At 45.4% G+C, this 19,663-nt stretch overlaps 2 protein-coding genes across 4 annotated transcripts in view; both read right to left on the reverse strand.

Annotated features, from left to right (window-relative positions):
- DTX4 (deltex E3 ubiquitin ligase 4) overlaps window positions 1–6,092 on the reverse strand; it is a 38,370-nt gene extending 32,278 nt beyond the window's left edge. Inside the window, exon 1 of the mRNA XM_081170931.1 lies at window positions 4,824–6,092. Within this exon, the coding sequence (XP_081027057.1) occupies window positions 4,824–5,034 (211 nt within the window). The 5' untranslated portion in view covers window positions 5,035–6,092. The remainder of the gene's footprint in view (window positions 1–4,823) is intronic.
- A 5,992-nt stretch (window positions 6,093–12,084) lies between these two features.
- FAM111A (FAM111 trypsin like peptidase A) lies at window positions 12,085–19,663 on the reverse strand. 3 transcript variants are annotated; one of them, XM_081170944.1, is made up of 3 exons: window positions 19,648–19,663; window positions 17,754–17,836; window positions 12,085–15,150 (listed from the first exon to the last, which is right to left on the reverse strand). In XM_081170944.1, exons 2-3 carry the CDS (start codon window positions 17,814–17,816, stop codon window positions 13,348–13,350), a joined length of 1,866 nt encoding a protein of 621 aa, XP_081027070.1. In that variant the 5' UTR covers window positions 17,817–17,836; window positions 19,648–19,663; the 3' UTR covers window positions 12,085–13,347. The 3 variants fall into 3 exon arrangements, with proteins under 3 accessions (XP_081027070.1, XP_081027069.1, XP_081027071.1); XM_081170943.1 differs by lacking the exon at window positions 19,648–19,663 and adding an exon at window positions 19,073–19,206; XM_081170945.1 differs by lacking the exon at window positions 19,648–19,663 and adding an exon at window positions 19,063–19,184.

The raw sequence follows: 19,663 nt of genomic DNA on the forward strand, positions 1-19,663 counted from the left end.
TACCTTGTTTATCCTTGGGCAGGCCATATTAACACTCCTTCTAACAATCCTGTTACGTGCCATATTATTAGCAAGACTAAATAAAGAATACTAAAAGCCTGAAGGAACAAAGCTCTTTTGGAAGGAGTTCCACAACCAGTGTCCCACAACTAAAAAGGCCATGGATGGACTAAAACTTTCCAGCTTGGGCTGACGTTGACATATGAATCAGGAATACCCACTCCATAGTTCACACTCTTAACTCGCTCTACCACTTGCTATACCACTAGTATAGCAGAGCTAGATTTCCAGACTGGGGTTCCTAACATATGCATTCCAGGCAGCTATTGCACTGCTCCGAGCAGCACACAAACAGTCCCATAAGTCTTCTGTGCTCCTAACACTTTATCCACACACCAAACATTCTTTATGTGGGTGCCCATATTTCATGCAGAGAGGAAGAAAGCATGCATCAAGGCTCTGAGATGAATTTCATTTCACAGTTGTGAGGTAATTTCAGCTCCGCAGGGATGAATGCCTCCACTTCACAGCCTGCCTTCAAGGCCGGGCTTCAAAGGGTACAGCAGAAGCAAGGCAACTAGGCCTTATCGTGGAAAGGCCCCAGAATACTCAACTCTCATGATTCCAGATGGGAAATAAAGCATTATTGGGTGGATGGGTGAATTTTTGGCCCCTAGGTGGGGGGTACATATAGCAATGGGAGGACGCTTAGGTAGGTGGGTGTCACAACTGTTTGGTGGGCTGGGAGGAGCATGATTTACATAGCACTCCCAAACCCTGGCAGGAAAGTATTTGTGGCAGTAAATTCTGTGGCAGGGCAGCATGGGCACCTGAAACAAGCCATACAGATGGTGTGTGAAGGCGAAATGTTACTTGCAGGATGCCCAGATAAGATCTAGAACCATTTTAGTCATGCTAGTTGACAACCTTCGGCAGGAGACAAATGGAGGGAGTGTGTCCCTGTTGAACCTTGCAGACTTTTCTTCAGCTTTCAGAACCATCTCCCATGGTATCCTTCCAGACTGCCTGACAGGCATCTGCTTCTAACAGATAGGCTGGTAGCTGAAGGGGGTGACAGGAAATTGTGGCTCCAACCTTATGGGAATTAACCTGTGGAGTGCCACACCTTTCAAAATCAAACTATTGGAAAAAGTAGGCTAATGACCTCCAGTAATCTTCTTTTGTAGCCCAGGAAGGCAATTGATTCTTCAAACTGTCTCTGGAGTTAATAGTGGGCTGAATGGGGGATAATAAACTAAAGCTTAATCCATGTAAGTTAATGGATTGGTTGATCTAGTACTGGGGTGGGGAATCATTTTCCACCTGAGGCTATGCTCTCTCAGGACCAAACTTGTAGGTCCTTGAGGGCACACTTGCATTGCCAGTGTACCCCCAAAGCACATTAGGTCAGTGTTGGCACAAGCACAGCACACACACACACACACACTGTTTGAACATACATATATGCACACAAACACATACATACATACACAAATTTTTGCTCTCACCCCCCCCACAGCAGTTGGGCTTGGGGGGGGGAAAGCATTCTAGATTTTTCCAAGACTAATTGGCAAAGGAGGGAGGGCTTTGATCTTCATGGAGACTGCAGATGGGAAAGTGTTAACCCTTCGTTCTCCAGCTATGACCCGTCCCCCAACCCACACACAAAGGTATACACTGCATTTGGCCTTGAAAGCCTTCTGTGGGAAACTGTTTTCAAGCCTAACTGATGCTGGAGTAGTCTGTGGGCTAGATAGGAAGGCCCCACAAACTGTAGCGAGGATGTGGGCTTCCAGTTCCTCACCTGGGATTCACATGTCTAAATGAAGTAAGAGAAGTGATATCATGCAAGTGTTCTGGAAGGCAGTTCCTAGCATACAGGGCAAGAAGAAAGAAAGGGCAGAGTGGAAGTCCTTCAGATAGTGATGCTGTTGTAGGAATGATTATCACAGTCATGGATGTACTGGGGATGTATATTCTCCACAGTGCATTAAAGCTCAGCTTGAGAGTCCCTACTATGAAGACTACATGTATCTATTTGTAATGATACCCTCTGTGTGGTCCTAGGGAGGCCTGGGCCGTCAGCTTCTTACCTGTGTTCAAAAGGATAGAATCACAGAATTGTACAAAGCATACAAGACAGGTGGTCATCCAGCCTCAACTTAAAACCTCCAATGTGAAGGAGAGTCTACAACCTCTTGTGGGAGTCTGTGCCACTGTGTCAACCAACTCTTAGCGTCAGAAACTGTTTAGTCAGAATCTCCTTTCATAACTTGGGTACCTGCTCTTTAGAGTGACTGTGAAGTTATTTAAGTCTTAAGCTACTTGTTTTTGTGTTTAAACTGATTTTCATTCGTTTATTGTATTTTCCTATCTGTTTTATATCTGTAAGGTGCTTTAGAAACCATTTTTGCTAGGAAAGAGGGATAAAGGCAATAATGTATGTCCGAAGAACTGGGCCTCTGCCTACAAAAGCTTAGGCCACAATATATACAGTATTTGCCATTTGTTAAGGCAGCCTTTACCAACCTGCCACCCTCCAAAGGTTTGGGACTACAATGCCTAGCAGCTGATGGCAGTCCAACACATCTGGGGAGCACCTGGTTGGCAAAGGTTGCTTTAAGGTGTTAGAGGACTCCACTGATTTTGATTCTCTTCATACTGTCATTTTTTAAAATAAAAAATATCACTTTTATTTTAAAATAAACTGAAGGTAAAATATACTTAGAGCAGATCAAATGGCCATAGGATCGGCTGCTGATTTATTACATTTTCAGAGCTCTCTTGAATGGAATATTTAGAAATATTCCCAGCTTCTCAGCACCCAAAGTTAGAAATCTGACTGTAGATCTCTTGCGGTGTCCCCCTTGCCCTCAGATGAGCTGTAAGCCTCCTTCTCTCGCCCTTCTTCTGTTCAGTTAGAGCATCCTCCCCTAAAATATTCCTGTTCAATTCCTCTGTCTTGCTTTCAACATCTCTTCCTCCCTCATCTAGCTTCAGTCTATCCAAAATGCAGTCTGCTGCACCAGAAGGGGAGGCTCTCATTCCTATGCACTGTGGTGGCCTGATTCACCTGTTATCTCCTCCCAGCTCTCCTCCTGATCCAATAGCTTTACCTCTTCTTGACATGAGCTCACTGGCGGCAGCAAACCGGGATTCCCAGCCAAGGAGGCTGATGGCTTTCCCAGGGTATTTTCCTCTTGTCAGCAAAGACAGCCCTCAGTCTCTCTCTCTCTCTCCACCTACAATTGATTCCCCCCCCCCCTTTTAATCATGAGACTGCAATTGCATCACTGAAGGTATTTCAAGAACATTTTAACTAGCGGCATTCAGCCCCTCCGGTAAATCCTTTGATCAAGGTGCTTATAAAGGGGGGAGGCGGAGGCGGAGAGCAAGAGCAGCAGCAGCACCACCCACATCTCAACCAATGTTTCCAAACCCTGCCAATCAGCAGGACTTTATTCGGTTTGCTATTCAATATCACACTACTATTCCAGCCTTGTGGGTCCCCCCCCCAACCCTAGCTGACAGAAGAAAACGGAAAGAAAGCAGATAACTGACAGAAAATGGAAAGAACTTCCATTTTTCACACATGAGTTCTAAAGGTTAGCATACATCCTTGATGGATGTCCCTAAACATTTATTTTGGTCAGAACCAGTAGTAAACATCCATCCACTCAGAGGCATATGGGTTGTTGTTTTTTCCAAGACTCCAGGGTGAAGGAGGAGTTAGAGAACCCTCAGGGTGCAAACACAGTTTCATTTCACTCGGATTTGTTGCTACTCTTTAACAACCTTTTAATCACCCTGGGTAAGTAAACCACTATCTGTCACTGCCTGTCAATCCACAATTACAGGGGAAGTGGGACATTCTAAACTGCATTAGTTTAGAGGCCGGACCACTTAAGATGCAGTGCAAAGATTTTGAGTACAGTGAACATAATATTTCTTCACGATTCCTGGGGAATGGCTATTATGAAATTCTGGTTTTCTTGTTGCTCGGATTTGCTCTGACCCAGTACCTTAAAAGTTCCAATATATCCCATATTATTCCCCCAATCTTCACACTTCTCTCCCTGGACCTAGGTAATCCAACTATGTTTCCACTCTGTTCTGAGGCACACGCAGTCCAATTCTATGCATTTTTACGCAGGACTAAATCCCACTGAGCCCAATGGAGTTTACTCCCAAGTAAGCTCCCCCCAATGCTGCCTGTGTCCCAGAAAGCCCTTTCCACCCCGCAGTCGCACACTTGCTTTTCCTTTGCAGGTATGCAAGCGCTTGGGAGTTCATGAAGGCTAAGCAAGGCACCTGAGAACAACTAGCAACGGCACTTTCGGCTGTGAAGATGACTGGGCTGCGCAGGCAGTTCCCAAACTTGCACTCGCGTTAATCCAAAGTACAAGGTTTGCCCAGGTTAAAGATGAACTCCGAAGACATCCAGGTGGCCGAGAAACCCTTAGATGAGCCTCCTCGTCTTATTTCTGCCTTTGCAGTCGCCTGGCAGGTTAGGGACCTCTGCCACGCCAGCGTACCGCGCGCACCCACCTCGGGTGACTCCTTCTCCAGCCTCCCCATCGGTTCCTCTCTTACGCCGCCTTCCCCTCCCGTGCCAATCGAGGGGCTGATCCCACCACGGATCTCCACCTAGATTACTTTGGGCATCACGTCTCTCGATCCCAGGGGTTCGATCCCCGGTGTGGCCTTTTGTTAGGCAAGGGAGGGAGAGATGGGACCGGCCCGGGAAGGGAAAGGAAGGCGAGGACCGGCTCCCGGGCCACGCGGTGGGGTGGGCGCTCCAGGCCACGCCGGGGCACACTCACCCGTGTCCTGGCGGAACTGGTGCATGGACTGCAGGTCGATGATATAAGGCGACAGGCGGTTGTCCACCTGGCCTAGGACGACGCTTCCCCCGACTCTCGGCCCGGATCGGATCACCGCCTCGATGTGGTGGCTCACGGCGGGGCTGTAGGGTCTCCAGCGCCCGTGCTCGTTCAGCCATTCCCAAACCACCACGGCCGAAGCCAGCAGCATATTGGTGGCGGTCTCCTGCAAGCAAGCAAGCTCTCCCGATCCCAAGCGGCGCCCGGAGGACCCCTTTTTCGCCCGGTCAGCGTCCGATCGGTCTCATCTACCCCCTTTAAACTCTGCAACGTCACGGCCACTAGCTGGCTGGCTGCTTCTTGGATCAGTTCCAGATCTTGCTCTTGTCAAATCTCTCCCTTTCTCTCCCTGGCAGCGAAGAGCTGGGCTTTGCGGGGTTCACAAGCGCCTCGATTCTGCTCGCTTCATGCACCTTTTTAAAAAAGGCTTCTAAAGCTCTCATCCCACCCACTTGAAGACTCTTGCTTCACTGCCTATAAAAATGCATGCATTTAAAAAATAACAAGGATCCATCCACTCAGCGAGCTGGAAAAGCAGGTTCCGTCATTTGCTCTGTAAAGTGGCTCCGAGGGGAATTTCTCACTATCTTTACAGCGAAAGGAGGGTGACTCAGTTACACCAGTTGCATCTCCTCCTCCTGTTTTCCTCTCTGCAGCTGCACGGGGGATCCTTCTCAGCGAGCCCTTCTCGGAATTTCATGCTCTAGTTTTCCCCCTCCTCCTCCTCCTCCCCGTGCACTAGATGCAGCAATCGCTCCAGCTCCACCTCCCTGTTGCTTTTCTGCCTGCCTCCTTTCTACGAGGAATCCGGGTGAGTGGGATTTTCTCGGCACAGCAGGAGAAATGCAAGCCTCCACCAGACGCGATGCTCGCTTTCCACAGCGGAGAAACAATCACCCATTGCACGGCACGGGCACTTCACTCCTGCCTATTGCAACCCGCAGCCTCTCCCGCTACAACTTCCCTGCCTTAGCAAGGTTTTGGAGTAGGAGCCGCAGCACGAGCTCCCCGGGAACGCGACGTCTCGAGCGCGCGAGCTCCCTCCTCCTCCTCTCACCACCATTACCTCATGCTCGGCCCCCCGCCCCTAAGCCCACCCCTCTGGCCAGCATCAGGGCGCCATCTGCTGACCGTAGAAAACGAAGCAGCGGCAGGAGGGACTGAACCATCGCACGCAAAACAGGGGGGTGGCACTTGCCACCACGAGCAAGCAGAAGAGGAAGGGAAAAGCAAGAGAACGTGCATGCGAGGAAAGGCCCGTCTGCAGAATCGCCCGTGCCATTGCTTTCCAGCCAGGCCCGCTGATTTGCCACAGCTCCTCACTGCAGCCTCTAGTGCCCTCCAGCATTTGCAGAGAGGAAAATTAGGTGAAGCAGTTGGATGTGAGAGTAGTTCCTTCACAGCTGAGATCAGAGGAGGCAGTGGCGACGAAGCATTCCTTTGGGTCATTCCGTTAAATAATTTTGTAACTTTAAAATGCAACGTTAGTCCTCTCTCCTAAAAAGCACAGCTTTCTGATATTTTCCAGGGGCGTAGCTGTGGCACCTTAAATACCATTGCGGCATAAGCCTTCCTTGTGACAATACTTCAAAAGTGTTATCCTGAGTTACAGGGACATATGTACGCTATAACTCAGGATTCACACATCTGATGAAATGGAGTGTAGTCCATTTGCTTATGCCATGATAAATTTGTTAATTTTTAAGGATGCCACAATGTTCGTTCTAAATATGACAATTCTACCTTTTTCCAATCTATCTTGCTAGTGTAGAAGCCAATTCCATTTTTTAAAAAAACAAAACAACCACCACCTGTTGTCATTGCTTAGAGGCTGGTTCAAAGCAAATCAAGGAAGCTAAAAATTCTAGTGGCCATATTAGTATGATCTAGAAATATTTTATTTGGAATTATGTCAAAAGCACTTTTCCGTGTACAAAGTGCTTTACAAATCCTATTTTTAACTTCACATCAAGTGTTTGAAGTCAGTTAGGCTGTACAGTGGTACCTCTGGATGCGAATGGGATCCGTTCTGGAGCCCCGTTCACATCTTGAAGAGAACGCAACCCGCATCTGTGTGTGTTTGCGGGTCGCGATTTGCCACTTCTGCACATGCGCGTGACGTCATTTTGAGCGTCTGCGCATGTGCAAGTGGCGAAACCCGGAAGTAACATGTTCTGTTACTTCCAGGTCACCGTGGAGCACAACCCGGAAATGCTCAACCTGAAGCAACTTTAACCTGAGGTATGACTGTATCATTAAGTATGAATTCAGTGCATGCCTGAATCTAATATATACATGTGGCCAGGATATCTGTTAATGGTCACTAATTGCTTTACCTGAGCGGCCTGGCCATTCTTTTGTGAGGGTAAATACTTTAATTCCTGAAACCAGGTCACAGGCTCGCTCTATTCATACACAAATACGCCCTTAAGACAGGTAAGCAAAAGACAATGGAGAGGCTTTCCTGTTTCCTTCCTCCTTGCAGAGAAATATTTGAGGTCAGTTTGGGAGTCAAAATGGTTTGGGAGTCAAAATGGCTTCAGACTGCTCTCCTGTACTATTTCAGACATGTGGTTTATGTACTTATGTATCTGTTTGCCTTGTTTATTTTGTATTTGGGACCTTAGAATTCTTATAACACATGTTTCTTTATTATAGATATTTCCCTGCTTCCCACCAGCAGTAGTCAATATGGAGCAGGAGGGAAGGGGAACTCATTATCTGACGATTTCATGTTGTAGGCAAAACCACAAACTACAAGGAAAGGAGGGGAAAAACAAGAGAAGGAAAGTGTTTTCCCATCACAGCCATAATCCAGCATCTTACCTGAAAATGTTTGGATAACATATTGCAAGCACTTAACAGTTTTAAAAGCTAGCATGTCTCTAGAAAGCGTAAACAGTAGAATTATTTATTAGGAATCCTTCTCCAGTCCCGAGAGTTCAGAGCCAACTCTTCACATAATGCACAAAATCAGCCATTACCACTGCTGAGTTTCATGTACTGTGGTATCTCGGGTTACAAACAGTCCTGTTTATGAATGCTTCAGGTTACGAACTCCACAAACCCGGATGTAGGTGTCCTGGGTTGCAAACTTTGCCCCGGGATACGAATGCAATCCGCTTCCGGGGCCACAGGAGGCCTATGTAGGGAATGCACACCTCGGGTTAAGAACGCTTCAGATTAAGAATGAACTTCCCAAACGAATTAAGTTCGTAACCACTGTACATTATACAGTATCTAATTGCAGAAACGTATTTCGGGAGGAATGGCAATCCTGCTTTTATTGTTGTTCGTAGAATTGTAGAGTTGGAAGGGACCCCAAGGGTCATCTAGTCTAACCCCCTGCAATGCAGGAATTGTGCCCACAGCCATCCCTGGGTAGGCTTGAACCACCAACTTTCTGGTTAACAACCAGAAATATTGAACAAGGTTCATATTGATTCTTCACATACATATGTATATCTGTGGCCTCCACACCAATTCTCCTGGGTGGGTGTTCTGATTGTTAGATGCAGTTGTTAATTCCCTGAAATCTTAAGGTATGGGAAAGGCTGAATTTTAGTTTACACTGGTGTTATATAATGCAATTTTTAACGGTGTTTCAACAAATGCACTTCAGGTTAAAAATCTCTATTTAGATAGCTGGTGATGGTGTTAGAGAAGCAAAACAGCTAGTAAGCCTGATCTTTATTAAAGGAACTGTTGCAACAGGGTCCCTACTCACCACACGCTGGAGGGAGAAGATCCCTGAACAATGGTGTGCAAACCCTTATATAGACTTTTGAAACTGTCCACCCTATAGCTCAAGATCACCCCCAAAAAACATCATACATACATGACAGAAGGTGGTGGTCTACAGCAGAAATCCTGCCTGCCAGGATAATGATAATGATCACTGATTGCATTACCTGGGCAGTCTGGCCATTCTTTTGTGATGGTTAATACTTCAGTTCCTGAATCCAGATCACAGGCTCACCCTATTCAATCACAAATATGCCCTTAATACAGGATTTGTAAGCAAAAAGACAATGGGAAGGCTTTCCTCTGCAGAGGAATATTTGAGGTCATTGGGTGAGTCAAAATGGCTTCAGGATTGCTATTTCAGGCACATGGTTCATATATTCAGATATGTGTGCATTTATGAATATTTATCCTGTATTTGAGACCTTAAAATTCTTATAACACTCCCCGATTGCTCTAACGGATCAGCTTCCTTTGGTTGAAGCTGATGTAACATGCAAGCACAGTACAAGAGGCCTTTTCAGGGTGGAAAGGTAAGGCAACCAGAGCTTCCATGGTTCTTGGCATTGCATCCGAAGGCTCCCCAGTATCAAAGCTGTTGAGAGATACCATGAAGTGTTTCCCCCTTGTTTTTAGCTGCAAGGTGGGGAAAGCCTTCCCGCTGTACCACAGCTGTTTCATACAAGATTCTGCGCGGCAGCTGTTCCAGTCAACTTAAAAGAAAGGTCAGTCTAGAGTTGTAGTACGCTTGGACATCTCTTATGCTTCTTTCTAAACATAGGCCATTCAAGTTACAGTTACTCCAACCCTAAACTCACCATCATAGATATGTGCATTTCTGCAGATTGTCACAAATTCTCCCATTGACTAAGGATTGCTGACCTCAGATCCTTCATCCATATAGTAATGAACCTGAAATGTATCACATCATTTGGCATTACTTTTTCTCTCTCTTATTACCTCTCTGATTTATTTGGCCATTTAGTTTTGAGTGTATCGGCTAGAAACATTTTAAACTACCGTACATAAAGTTATATGTTATTGTATCTTGATGTTTGCTGTGGCCTAGGGCTTATGTACTAATAGGGACGCGGGTGGCGCTGTGGGTAAAAGCCTCAGCGCCTAGGGCTTGCCGATCGAAAGGTCGGCGGTTCGAATCCCCGTGGCGGGGTGCGCTCCCGTCATTCGGTCCCAGCGCCTGCCAACCTAGCAGTTCGAAAGCACCCCCGGGTGCAAGTAGATAAATAGGGACCGCTTACCAGCGGGAAGGTAAACGGCGTTCCGTGTGCTGCGCTTGCTCGCCAGATGCAGCTTCGTCACGCTGGCCACGTGACCCGGAAGTGTCTCCGGACAGCGCTGGCCCCCGGCCTCTTAAGTGAGATGGGCGCACAAACCCCAGAGTCTGTCAAGACTGGCCCGTTCGGGCAGGGGTACCTTTACCTTTACCTAGGGCTTATGTACTAGTAAATAAGCAACTGATAAACCCCAGTTCTGTAATTCCTGCAGGTTTAAAGTATAAGAAATGCTTAAAATTTAATAAATAATAAAATGTGTTTGTGGGAGGGGCATTATCGGTTTTTGTTTTTATTATGTATTTTGTGTTCTCATTTTGTATTTTTATGTTGTGAACCTCCCTGTGATCTTTGGATGAAGGGTGGTATACAAATTTAATAAATAATCTGAATAAAGCTACAATAAAAAGGCAGCTTTACCCTGAATGAGTTCCTTTAATATTTTCTATAAAGATAATATCACCACCTATTATTATCCTCAGGATATGTCAATAAAACACAGGTGGGGTCTCAGTAAGAAACTGCAGTGGTTCACTTCAAAGCAAGAGTTGATGTGAACAGCTGAGAGCCTTCAAACAGGCAAGGCAGAACCCCATGTTGGGGACTTCAAAGCCAGGACTTTAATTCAACATGCCAACGGTAAAAATCACTGCAATGAAATAATGTCCTGGAAACAAGCTCTTTGATTTACTTTCGCTAAGCGTGGCTCTGTGAGTGGTGATGTTGCCAGGTGAGCTATTGATGAATTCAAAACACACTCTGCTCCTGAGAGGCTTGAGGCCAACCACTGAAGGAAAAAAAAACTTGTCATTTCAGGCAGCTACTAATGAAAGAAGACAGCCATTTAACTCTGTGATTTACTGTTAATGGACATTACGTGTTTCATGCCATGACTGCTGATGGCTAGTCTCGGGAGCTTGATTTCTAGAATAAAGCCAAGGTGCACACACTGGGTGACTTCAGAAAGCACTTGTGGCACTTTTTTAAAATGCAAAGGCGCCCATTTCTCACATGCCAGGATCCCATGGAACTGGTTTATTGTGAATTGGAGTTTTGCTAAGCACAGTCCACTTCACTATGGGGTGTGGGACCATGTAGATAACTCTCCGTCCCCAGAGTCACAGAGAGACTTTCCCCTAAGAGATGGGGTAGCATAAACGCCAGCTCTGGCACAGTAATGTGAGAACCTTACAAACATAATGTTGGAAGATCCAGGGCAGACTAATGGAAATACTTCCTCACACAGTGGAATTCGTTATCACAAGTTATAGGAATGGCCACCTACTTCAAAATGGGATTAGACAAATTAATGGAGGGTATCAGTCACTGCCAATTGTTTGTGCTGCTTGTGTGGTGGATATAGTGGCATGTTTTAAACACCTATTTGTGCAGGATTTCTCTGCACTTGTCCTGCATCCAGTGACTCTTCCTGGACTAGAGACCCATGTCTGCACCATTAGTTACATCAAAGTCAGTTCCAGAGGAAGATGGAACACAGCTTAGGGTACATATTGTATGTCTTCTTTTCTAAACATATTTTTATTTGATTTTACAAGTATAAAATTATAGAAATAACATATCGAATTTCTGGTTTCTGTTATTATTATTTTTCTACTGCCTCTTTTTTTATACTCCATTTAAAAAAAAACAAAATAAAATGTCATTCTCTCCATAATACCCAAGACATTACAAGTGCTATTGCAATCCTGCTAATGTTTACATCTGTTTACAGTGGTCTCCAAGATAAATTATAAACTTTTCCCATTCCTTGTCAAAGTTTTGGTCTTCTTGGTTCCGGAGCTTTTGGGTCAATTTTGCTATTTCGACATAGTCCAACAATTTGATTTGCCATTCTTCTCTGGTAGGGACTTTATCTTCTTTTCATCTCTGGGCTAATAGCATCTGTGCTGCTCATATTGTACATCTTCAATAAGTTTTCTTGTTTAAGTTCCTATTACCGATAATAAACTGAAAGCAACTGAACTTGATTGAGAACACACTGGTTCAAGGAATTCAGAGTCTTATTGATTGAAGCAAAGGACAGAAAGAACCTCAGTAAATCATAAGTGAAACTATGACATAATATATGCAAATTAATTATGCATGCACTCTAAACACTATATAGAAATTATAAAATAATTAACAGCACATTCCAATTCCCCAAGTGTTAAGAAATTCAATGGTATTTTTATTTCCTTTGGATAAGAGATATATAAGCAGAGTGTGAGGGGAGGTTTTAATGAGTGTGTAGCCAATATACATGGCTAAGCAATCATATAGTAGCCTGGTATTCACCCCTTATTTCAGTTCATTTCACTTCTTTTGTCAACACACTTTGTGGCAAGGAAAATGGGGTTATTTCCTTACTTATTTTATTAATACAACACAAATTCTACTACAATGATTTTCCTAAATCCACACAACCATTTAATCTCACTCATACTCTTTGCGCCCTTAACTTATCAACAACCCTGCTAACTGTGGGATATAGGCATGGTTGAAAGCCAGTCAGATAATAGCTACTACATCAAATATATTAATTTGTGGAGTCCACTTGACTCCCTAGTATTCTCCAGAGCTTAGAGCACTGAAACAAATGGGAAGACAGCTTGAATGCAATTGAACACTGGTGAAGGCTCATCATTTAGCTGACTGATACTTTGCCGACTCCATTGAATCTTCATCATGCCGTCTGACAAAGCTTTTCCAGGTAGTATGGGGCCTTTTACAGTCTAGCACAAAGGAGCTAGCAGAACTGACACTAGCTCGCTGCGATTTGTTTGTGAAGTATTTTGAGGATAAAAATCGCTTGAATCTGCTGGAACCTTGACTCCACTGTTACAGCAGTTGGATCTCAAGGGGTGTCCAGAGCAATGTCTAGTCCTGTTATGTTGGATGAGTTTCAGTTCGTAAGGCTTGAGGATGCGTACAAGGTGCATGGATCTGTCAGGGTGACCACTTGCACTCTAGACCCTTGCCTCTCTTGGCTGATAAAAGCTAGCAGGGAAGAGAAAGCTGGCTGGGTCAGGGAGGTGATTAATGCCTTCTTGAAGTGGCAAGGCCATTCCTTAAAAAACCCTGAATTCAGAAAATCTAAGTAATTATCAGCAAGTTGCCAATCTCCCCTTCTTAGGCAAGGTTCTTGATTGGGTTGTGGACCAGATCCAGATGCTCTTGGAAGAAACTGACTTTCTGTTCTTCCTCTTTTATCTCTCAGAGGCTTTCAACACCATCAACCATGTTATCCTTCTGAATTGGATGTCCAAGTTAGGGTGGGTGGCACTGCTTTGAAATGATATATGATACATGTTTTTAAAAGCGTTGTATGTAATGAAGCGTAACTATCTTTAAAAATGCAAAATGCAATTTAATCAATTAATATATCTTCCAAATTTCAGACTGAAGGATCATCATAGAACATAGATCTTTTAATCCACATCCATAGGCTCAACACACACGGTAGCCTCTTCTGTAGCATAAGAAGCCTGTCGGAAAGGACCAATTTCAGAGTCATACCAAGATTTATCCTTCTTTTCAATTACTGAGAGGATTGACGTCATCAAATAGCCAAATTCAATTATGCTGCGCTGCTTGGAGTTGTTTCCATAAACGTAGCCAGCAGCATGCATTGCAACAAGTTGGCCATCTCTATCAAACACAGGTGAACCTGAAGACCCCCAGAAAAAAGATGTATCATAGGTGAGTACATCAGGGTTGTTGAAAACATCTGAGAAAACTCCTGGATTGAGCATATGGATGCAGCTCTTGGAATCATAACCACAGTTGGTGTTGCTGTGTTCTGCCTCATTACCCTGCTGCCAACGATCAAGAGATTCCTTCTGACGCTTACACACAGTGACAACAGAACAGGCATCCAGAGACTTTGTTTCTCCACCTGGGTGACCAATGATGTAAGTAAGCCCATCAAATGGTGGAGGGGAGCATAACTTTACCAAGCCTGTAGGAAGCCTACTTTTGTTTCCATTTTCCTTCAGTTTCAGGATGGCAAAATCAAGAACAACATCATATATTTCAAACCACTCCTCAAGTGAAAAAAAGTCTTCATCTTTGGGGTGGTCACCTTCATAGGAGAATGTTACATGGGCTGCCTTGCTGATTTTGGAGGCCCACTCCTTTTCTTCAATCCCTTCTCCAACGATCGATCTTACCACATGGTGGCAAGTTAGTATGTAGCTATTACACAACACAAAGCAAGTAGCTTCACCCTCCTTTCTGGAAATGCCCCACTTTATATACCCAACTGACTGACTGAGAGTTGCCTGCTTCTTTAACATCTTAACCGTTACGGCATTGCTTATCTCCTTGCTATAGTTTGCTCTGCACACTTTGAGGACCTCCTTTTTATGCTCCTGTGCCTCCTTGGTTTTTGCAAAGAAGTTATCCATGATCTCCTTTTGATCTTTTAAGCCAGGATAGAAGCTTAGGAGATCAATTTTAAAATAATGACAGGTTTGGAGCTGCCTCCCATGAGGCACCTGGGGAATCTGTCGGCTATTTGCACCGCCACCAGATTTAGCAGATTTCGTCATTTCCACATAAAAGGTCTTGTCAGATAAATTGTTAACTGAATGAGTGTTAGCTATGGCCTTGCTACCCTCCATCAGTCTCCAGTCTTTTTCCTTTAGCTCAGGCGTGAAACGACCATCACTGCACAGGGCATCTTTTATGGTTTCTCCTTTTGGTGCACAGACACACAGCTTGCAGTATTCCTTAAGAAGCTGACTGCATCTAATCAACTTACTGTTTTGTGTCGGCTTGGGGTCAATGAAGAACAAAATACATTCCTCCTCCCTGTTCTCATGCTGGCGATACCCTAAGCCAGCAGAGTCCTCAAGTTGCTGAACCTTATAACATTTCATTACACAATGGGAGCCATCCGGCATATACTTCAGAGGCATTCCCAGATTAATGCAACCCTCAATCCCCTTCTTCCCTATAAGGTAGATCTCTTTGCCCTTGCTTTTCTCCATGTGAGTGCAAATATCTTTTGTTGCCTTGAGGGCAGAAAGCACACTGTCGTGGAGACTGCCTTTCACCATGTGATCCTTCCCATCACCAGTTAAATTCACAGTGAATTCTCGTTCTTCATCTGTTGATTTCTCACTGCTAGGAAGAGTATTTCTTGTAGGATGATTCCCAGTTTCTGTCTTAAGAGTGGGTGCACTCGTAGATCCCACTCTTTTGACACTTGGGCTTGCCTCATTTTCGCGCTGTAAAAAAAGGGGGAAGTCAACAAATAATATATTTTCTTTGTGGTTTTCTTTTTTAAAAAACAACATGCTTGCAGATGGTAGCTGCTTACATGTAGACCAGGCATAGGCAAACTTGGCCCTCCAGTTGTTTTGGGACTACAACTCCCATCATCCCTAGCTAACAGGACCAGTGGTCAGGGATGATGGGAATTGTAGTCCCAAAAACATCTAGAGGGCCGAGTTTGCCTATGCCTGATGTAGACCATAGCAGGAATACCAGTGAACACACACAAAGAGAAAAGTGGGGAGCTAGGCTGAGGCCTGAAGAATATAGGCACAGCACTACTGCCAGACATGCTCCTGGCAGAATACGGAAACAACAAATATTGTGGCATGGCACCTTCTCTGACTTGATTCCTAATGAGTCACAGTAACTCTGTTGCATTTGCTGCTACTCATGAGTAGCACCATGTTTCCTTTGTGTCCACAGCCAGTTATGCTACAGTTCATCTGGCCCAGAGGCAACAAATGTTACTACATTCCTGGTCCACGCCAGCAAGCTTTCCAGACGTGACCAACAGAAAGGGGTCGTGTATGGGGTTGCCATAGAGCAAGGCTCTCATGTCTTTGAAAACGTCTAGACAAACAATGCAAGTGGCGTAAACATATCAGCACAGGATTGTGGTGAGGAAAGCTATTCTTATTACTCTATTGTGATGCAGCTTTGAAAGACAAAGGGGGTACTGTGAAAACAAATAGCATACCCTCCAACATTTCTTTGATGAAAATAGGGACAACCTATTTAACAACAACAACAACAAAAACAACAACAACATCTGGAGCTTACCACACACATTAAAACATTAAACATTTTAAAAACTTCCCTATAAAGGGCTGCCTTCTAAAGGTTGTATAGTTTCTTATCTCCTTGGCTCAGAGGGTCACATAACTCCATACCCTCCAGCATTTCTCTGATGAAAATAGGGACATCCTAAGGAAAAGTCGGACATTCCAGGAACAAATCAGAAACTGGGACAGCTTCTGTAAATCCAGGACTGTCCCTGGAAAATAGGGACACTTGGGGGGGGGGGTCTGAAATAGTTTGACAACCCGATTCCTCTGTGTTGCTTTCAACGTTCATTTCATCATCAGTGCTGTCCAACAGAAGCTTTCACTGCTTTTTTTTTTTTAGTTTCTCTGTCGTAACAAGACTCGTCAGACAAGGATTTTCCCCTCTCTGCTTGCACACAGTAGGAGGGAAACCTATGGCTAAGCTCTAGTTTAGGGATAGGGAATCTTAGGCCTAAGGATCAAATGAGGCCCCCCCCAAGCCCTTCTGTTTGGCCCTTACCAGGCTACATCCCCTCACCAGGCCTGCTTTGAAATCTTCTTTTAGTATTTTTGCCTGGCTGGAATGAGGTCCAGCTCTGAGGGCCTTCTGGCAGTTCCCTCACTGCGAGAAGTGAAGTTACAGGGAACCAGGCAGAGGGCCTTTTCGGTGGTGGCGCCCGCCCTGTGGAATGCCCTCCCATCAGATGTCAAAGAAATAAACAACTATCTGACTTTTAGAAGACATCTGAAGGCAGCCCTGTTTAGAGAAGTTTTTAATGTTTGGTTGTGTTCGTTTATATTCTGTTGGAAGCCACTCAGAGTGGCTGGGGCAACCCAGTCAGAGTCCAATAAATAAATTATTACTATCATTATTATTAGTCAGTATTTTGGCTAATGCAACTGACCAAACTCTGGAGTACCAAGATTCAATACTAGAACCTTCCTCAGTTTCCAGCACTTAGCAATTTCCATTCATGCAGCAGTCAATAAAAAGGCTAACAGATCTTCATTTGATAGTCTCTGAGTGGAGATTATCTCTACCCTCAGCAGTGCCAGAGCAGGGGACATTACAAATGTTATTCCAATCCAGGTTAGATTGATCTGCACCCTTGATTACTGACGTTTCTTGCTTGCCTCAATGGAGGATAGAGGGGTGTGTGAGTTTGTGGAGGAACTAGCCAGCTATGCAAAGGTTAAACTTACATTTGATGTTCTGCCTACTTTGGGGCTCCAGACCTGCCTACCACCACCATGTAGCCTTTCAGCTGAACAATGTTCCCCTGCCCTGCTCCGCCTTCAAAAGTAAAAGAAGCAGGTTCTGATCCGCCCTGGTTAGTACTGTTGTGCTAGTTAGTGAGTCATGCAGGTGAAATGCATAGGGTGGGTGCTGACATTTGCTTACTAGTCCAGCAGCCACTGGCAATCACTCAAATGGCAATCACTCAAATGGACACAAGGAAGGGTAGGATGAAAAGGGCAGGGTAAAAAGAGAGCAATCTTGGGATATTAATACCCCAGTTTATAGTAAGCATCTAACAGGCCCTGTGTGGTTTTGTTCCTCAGTGCAACGGTGTAGCTTTGCTTTAATCCCTGGACCCAACATAAAAGGGCTGGATGGAAGCGAGGTGATATTTCAATTGTGCACACAAAGGCTATTAAACAGAAGTAGACAGTGGCAGTATTTAACCAGCAATAACTACTACAGACAGCAAATAAAAATATTCAGTAACTACCCCTTATGTTCTTTGGAAGATTGAGGTAAGGTAATCCCTCTTCAGAATAAGGCTTACCTTCAGATAAGGCCGGATATCACTCTTTCTTTTAACGGAACTCTTCCTGATATGAGACTCCATGTTTACTCAAGCAGATACAGCTAAGGGGGGAAGTTGTCAGATTCAGAGATCAGTGAATTGGCAGTTATTTGTTCTTTTTAACACTTTATTTAATTTTTTTAAATAAATGGATGATACATGCACCATAACAATGAACAACAACAGCTGCAACAGCAGCAACAAAAAAAGAACTGTTTGGGTCATACTACTCAGATGTTTACCATATAATACAAACTTGCAGCATGACCCGGAAACTACAACTAATCCAGAATGTGGCAGCTAGACTGGTGACTGCAAGTGGCCGCCGAGACCATATAACACCAGCTCTGAAAGACCTACATTGGCTCCCAGTACGTTTCCGAGCACAATTCAAAGTGTTGGTGCTGACCTTTAAAGCCCTAAACGGCCTCGGTCCAGTATACCTGAAGGAACGTCTCCACCCCCATCGTTCAGCCTGGACACTGAGGTCTGGCTCAGTGGTGGAGCTTCATGCTCCGGCACTGAGGGGAGGGGGCGGAGAGCAGGCGGGGGCATGGCTGGCGTGTGCACCGAGGGCATGGTGCGCCACCCACAGGGGTGTGTCGCGCATCCTGGGGATGTGATGCGCTGCATGCGGGAGCGTGGCGCCCAGCATGGGGGGGGGGCTGACGCGATGGCACCCCACTGGGATCGTGTTGCAGGGGGCAGTGCGCTCCCCGCCTCTTCCTCTGCCAGTGGTCCTGCTCCGAGGGCCTTCTGGCGGTTCCTGCACTGCGAGAAATGAGGTTACAGGGAACCAGGCAGAGGGCCTTCTTGGTAGTGGCCCCCCAAAAAAAAATTAAAGGAAAAAAACAACTGGATGTACATTTCCGAAATATAAGATAAAAAACAAATAAGATAAAACCTACATACAGCAACAGTGTTTTGTGTTGTGTAGGCTCCTATGATATAAGTAATGGCCCCCGCCTGCTAGCCTGCTCCATAAAATATCACTGCTTTGTTCGTTTCTATATATAGAAGGGTGCGTACGTTCTGCATGTGCAAATGGCTTCAGATACCTATTAGGTCCATCCATTACCATATAGCATATATTCAACACAAAAAACAGTGACGATTTGTTGTTGACAAAGGACAGCTGGACTTATCAAGGGCCCCAGTAGCTGTTAGGGCCTCATCAAACCTAAATCCGGCCCTGAGCCCAATCCAAGCAGATTCCTGGGATTCGGCCAGAAAGTGGGTTGGGGGAGGGGTGCGACTCCAAGCCTCGCTTGTAGCAGCAGGGACTTACCGGTAATTACCCGAGCTTCCCAGTCCACCCACCGCGCGCGGGCAAGGGGGGCGTAGGAGAGACCGTGCCTTTCACGTCAAAGGGATACCCCGGACGTGGATACCCCAAGGAGCGGGAAAGAAGCCGCCGGCGCCCTTTTCTCCCCGTTTCAAATTTCGCGGCAAGAACGCCCAGAAAGCAGCGGGAAGTCGAAGAGGGGCGGGATTTACTGGGGCATCGCAGGTTCCTATTGGATTACAGGGCGCGATCCCGGTTCTATTCGAAACACGTCATTTGATTTCCCATAACCCGCCCAATGCGTTTCGCTCAATGCGGTGAGGGGGGCAGGTTCCTACGAAGCTAGAGGTTTCCAGCCAAGCTGGAATTTTACATAGTAACAGACGGCAGTGAGCCGAGGGGAAAAGATAAAAGGTAAGAAGACGCTGCGATGCCAAGGGGAAGAGCGTCGTCATCCCGAAAAAGGAATCAGAAAGTCCTCGTTATTCTATTTGCCTAAGCCCGCCTTGCCATAGGCGACCGTGCTAAATCGGGCGAGATTTGTCTAGGCTTGTAACGCAGCTAAATGGAAGGAGTGTTTGCCGTTACCTCGCCGCCTTTCGCG

Source organism: Podarcis bocagei (genome assembly GCF_964188305.1).
Source record: "Podarcis bocagei genome assembly, chromosome: 1".
NCBI lineage: Eukaryota > Metazoa > Chordata > Lepidosauria > Squamata > Lacertidae > Podarcis > Podarcis bocagei.

Excerpts from the sequence above, each read along its gene's own strand:
- FAM111A (XM_081170944.1), bottom strand. The coding sequence starts at position 17,816 with ATGGAGTCTCATATCAGGAAGAGTTCCGTTAAAAGAAAGAGTGATATC. Across the intron at positions 15,151-17,753 it reads ATATCCGGCCTTATCTGAAG|CGCGAAAATGAGGCAAGCCC; the intron begins GTAAGCCTTATT and ends CTTTTTTTACAG.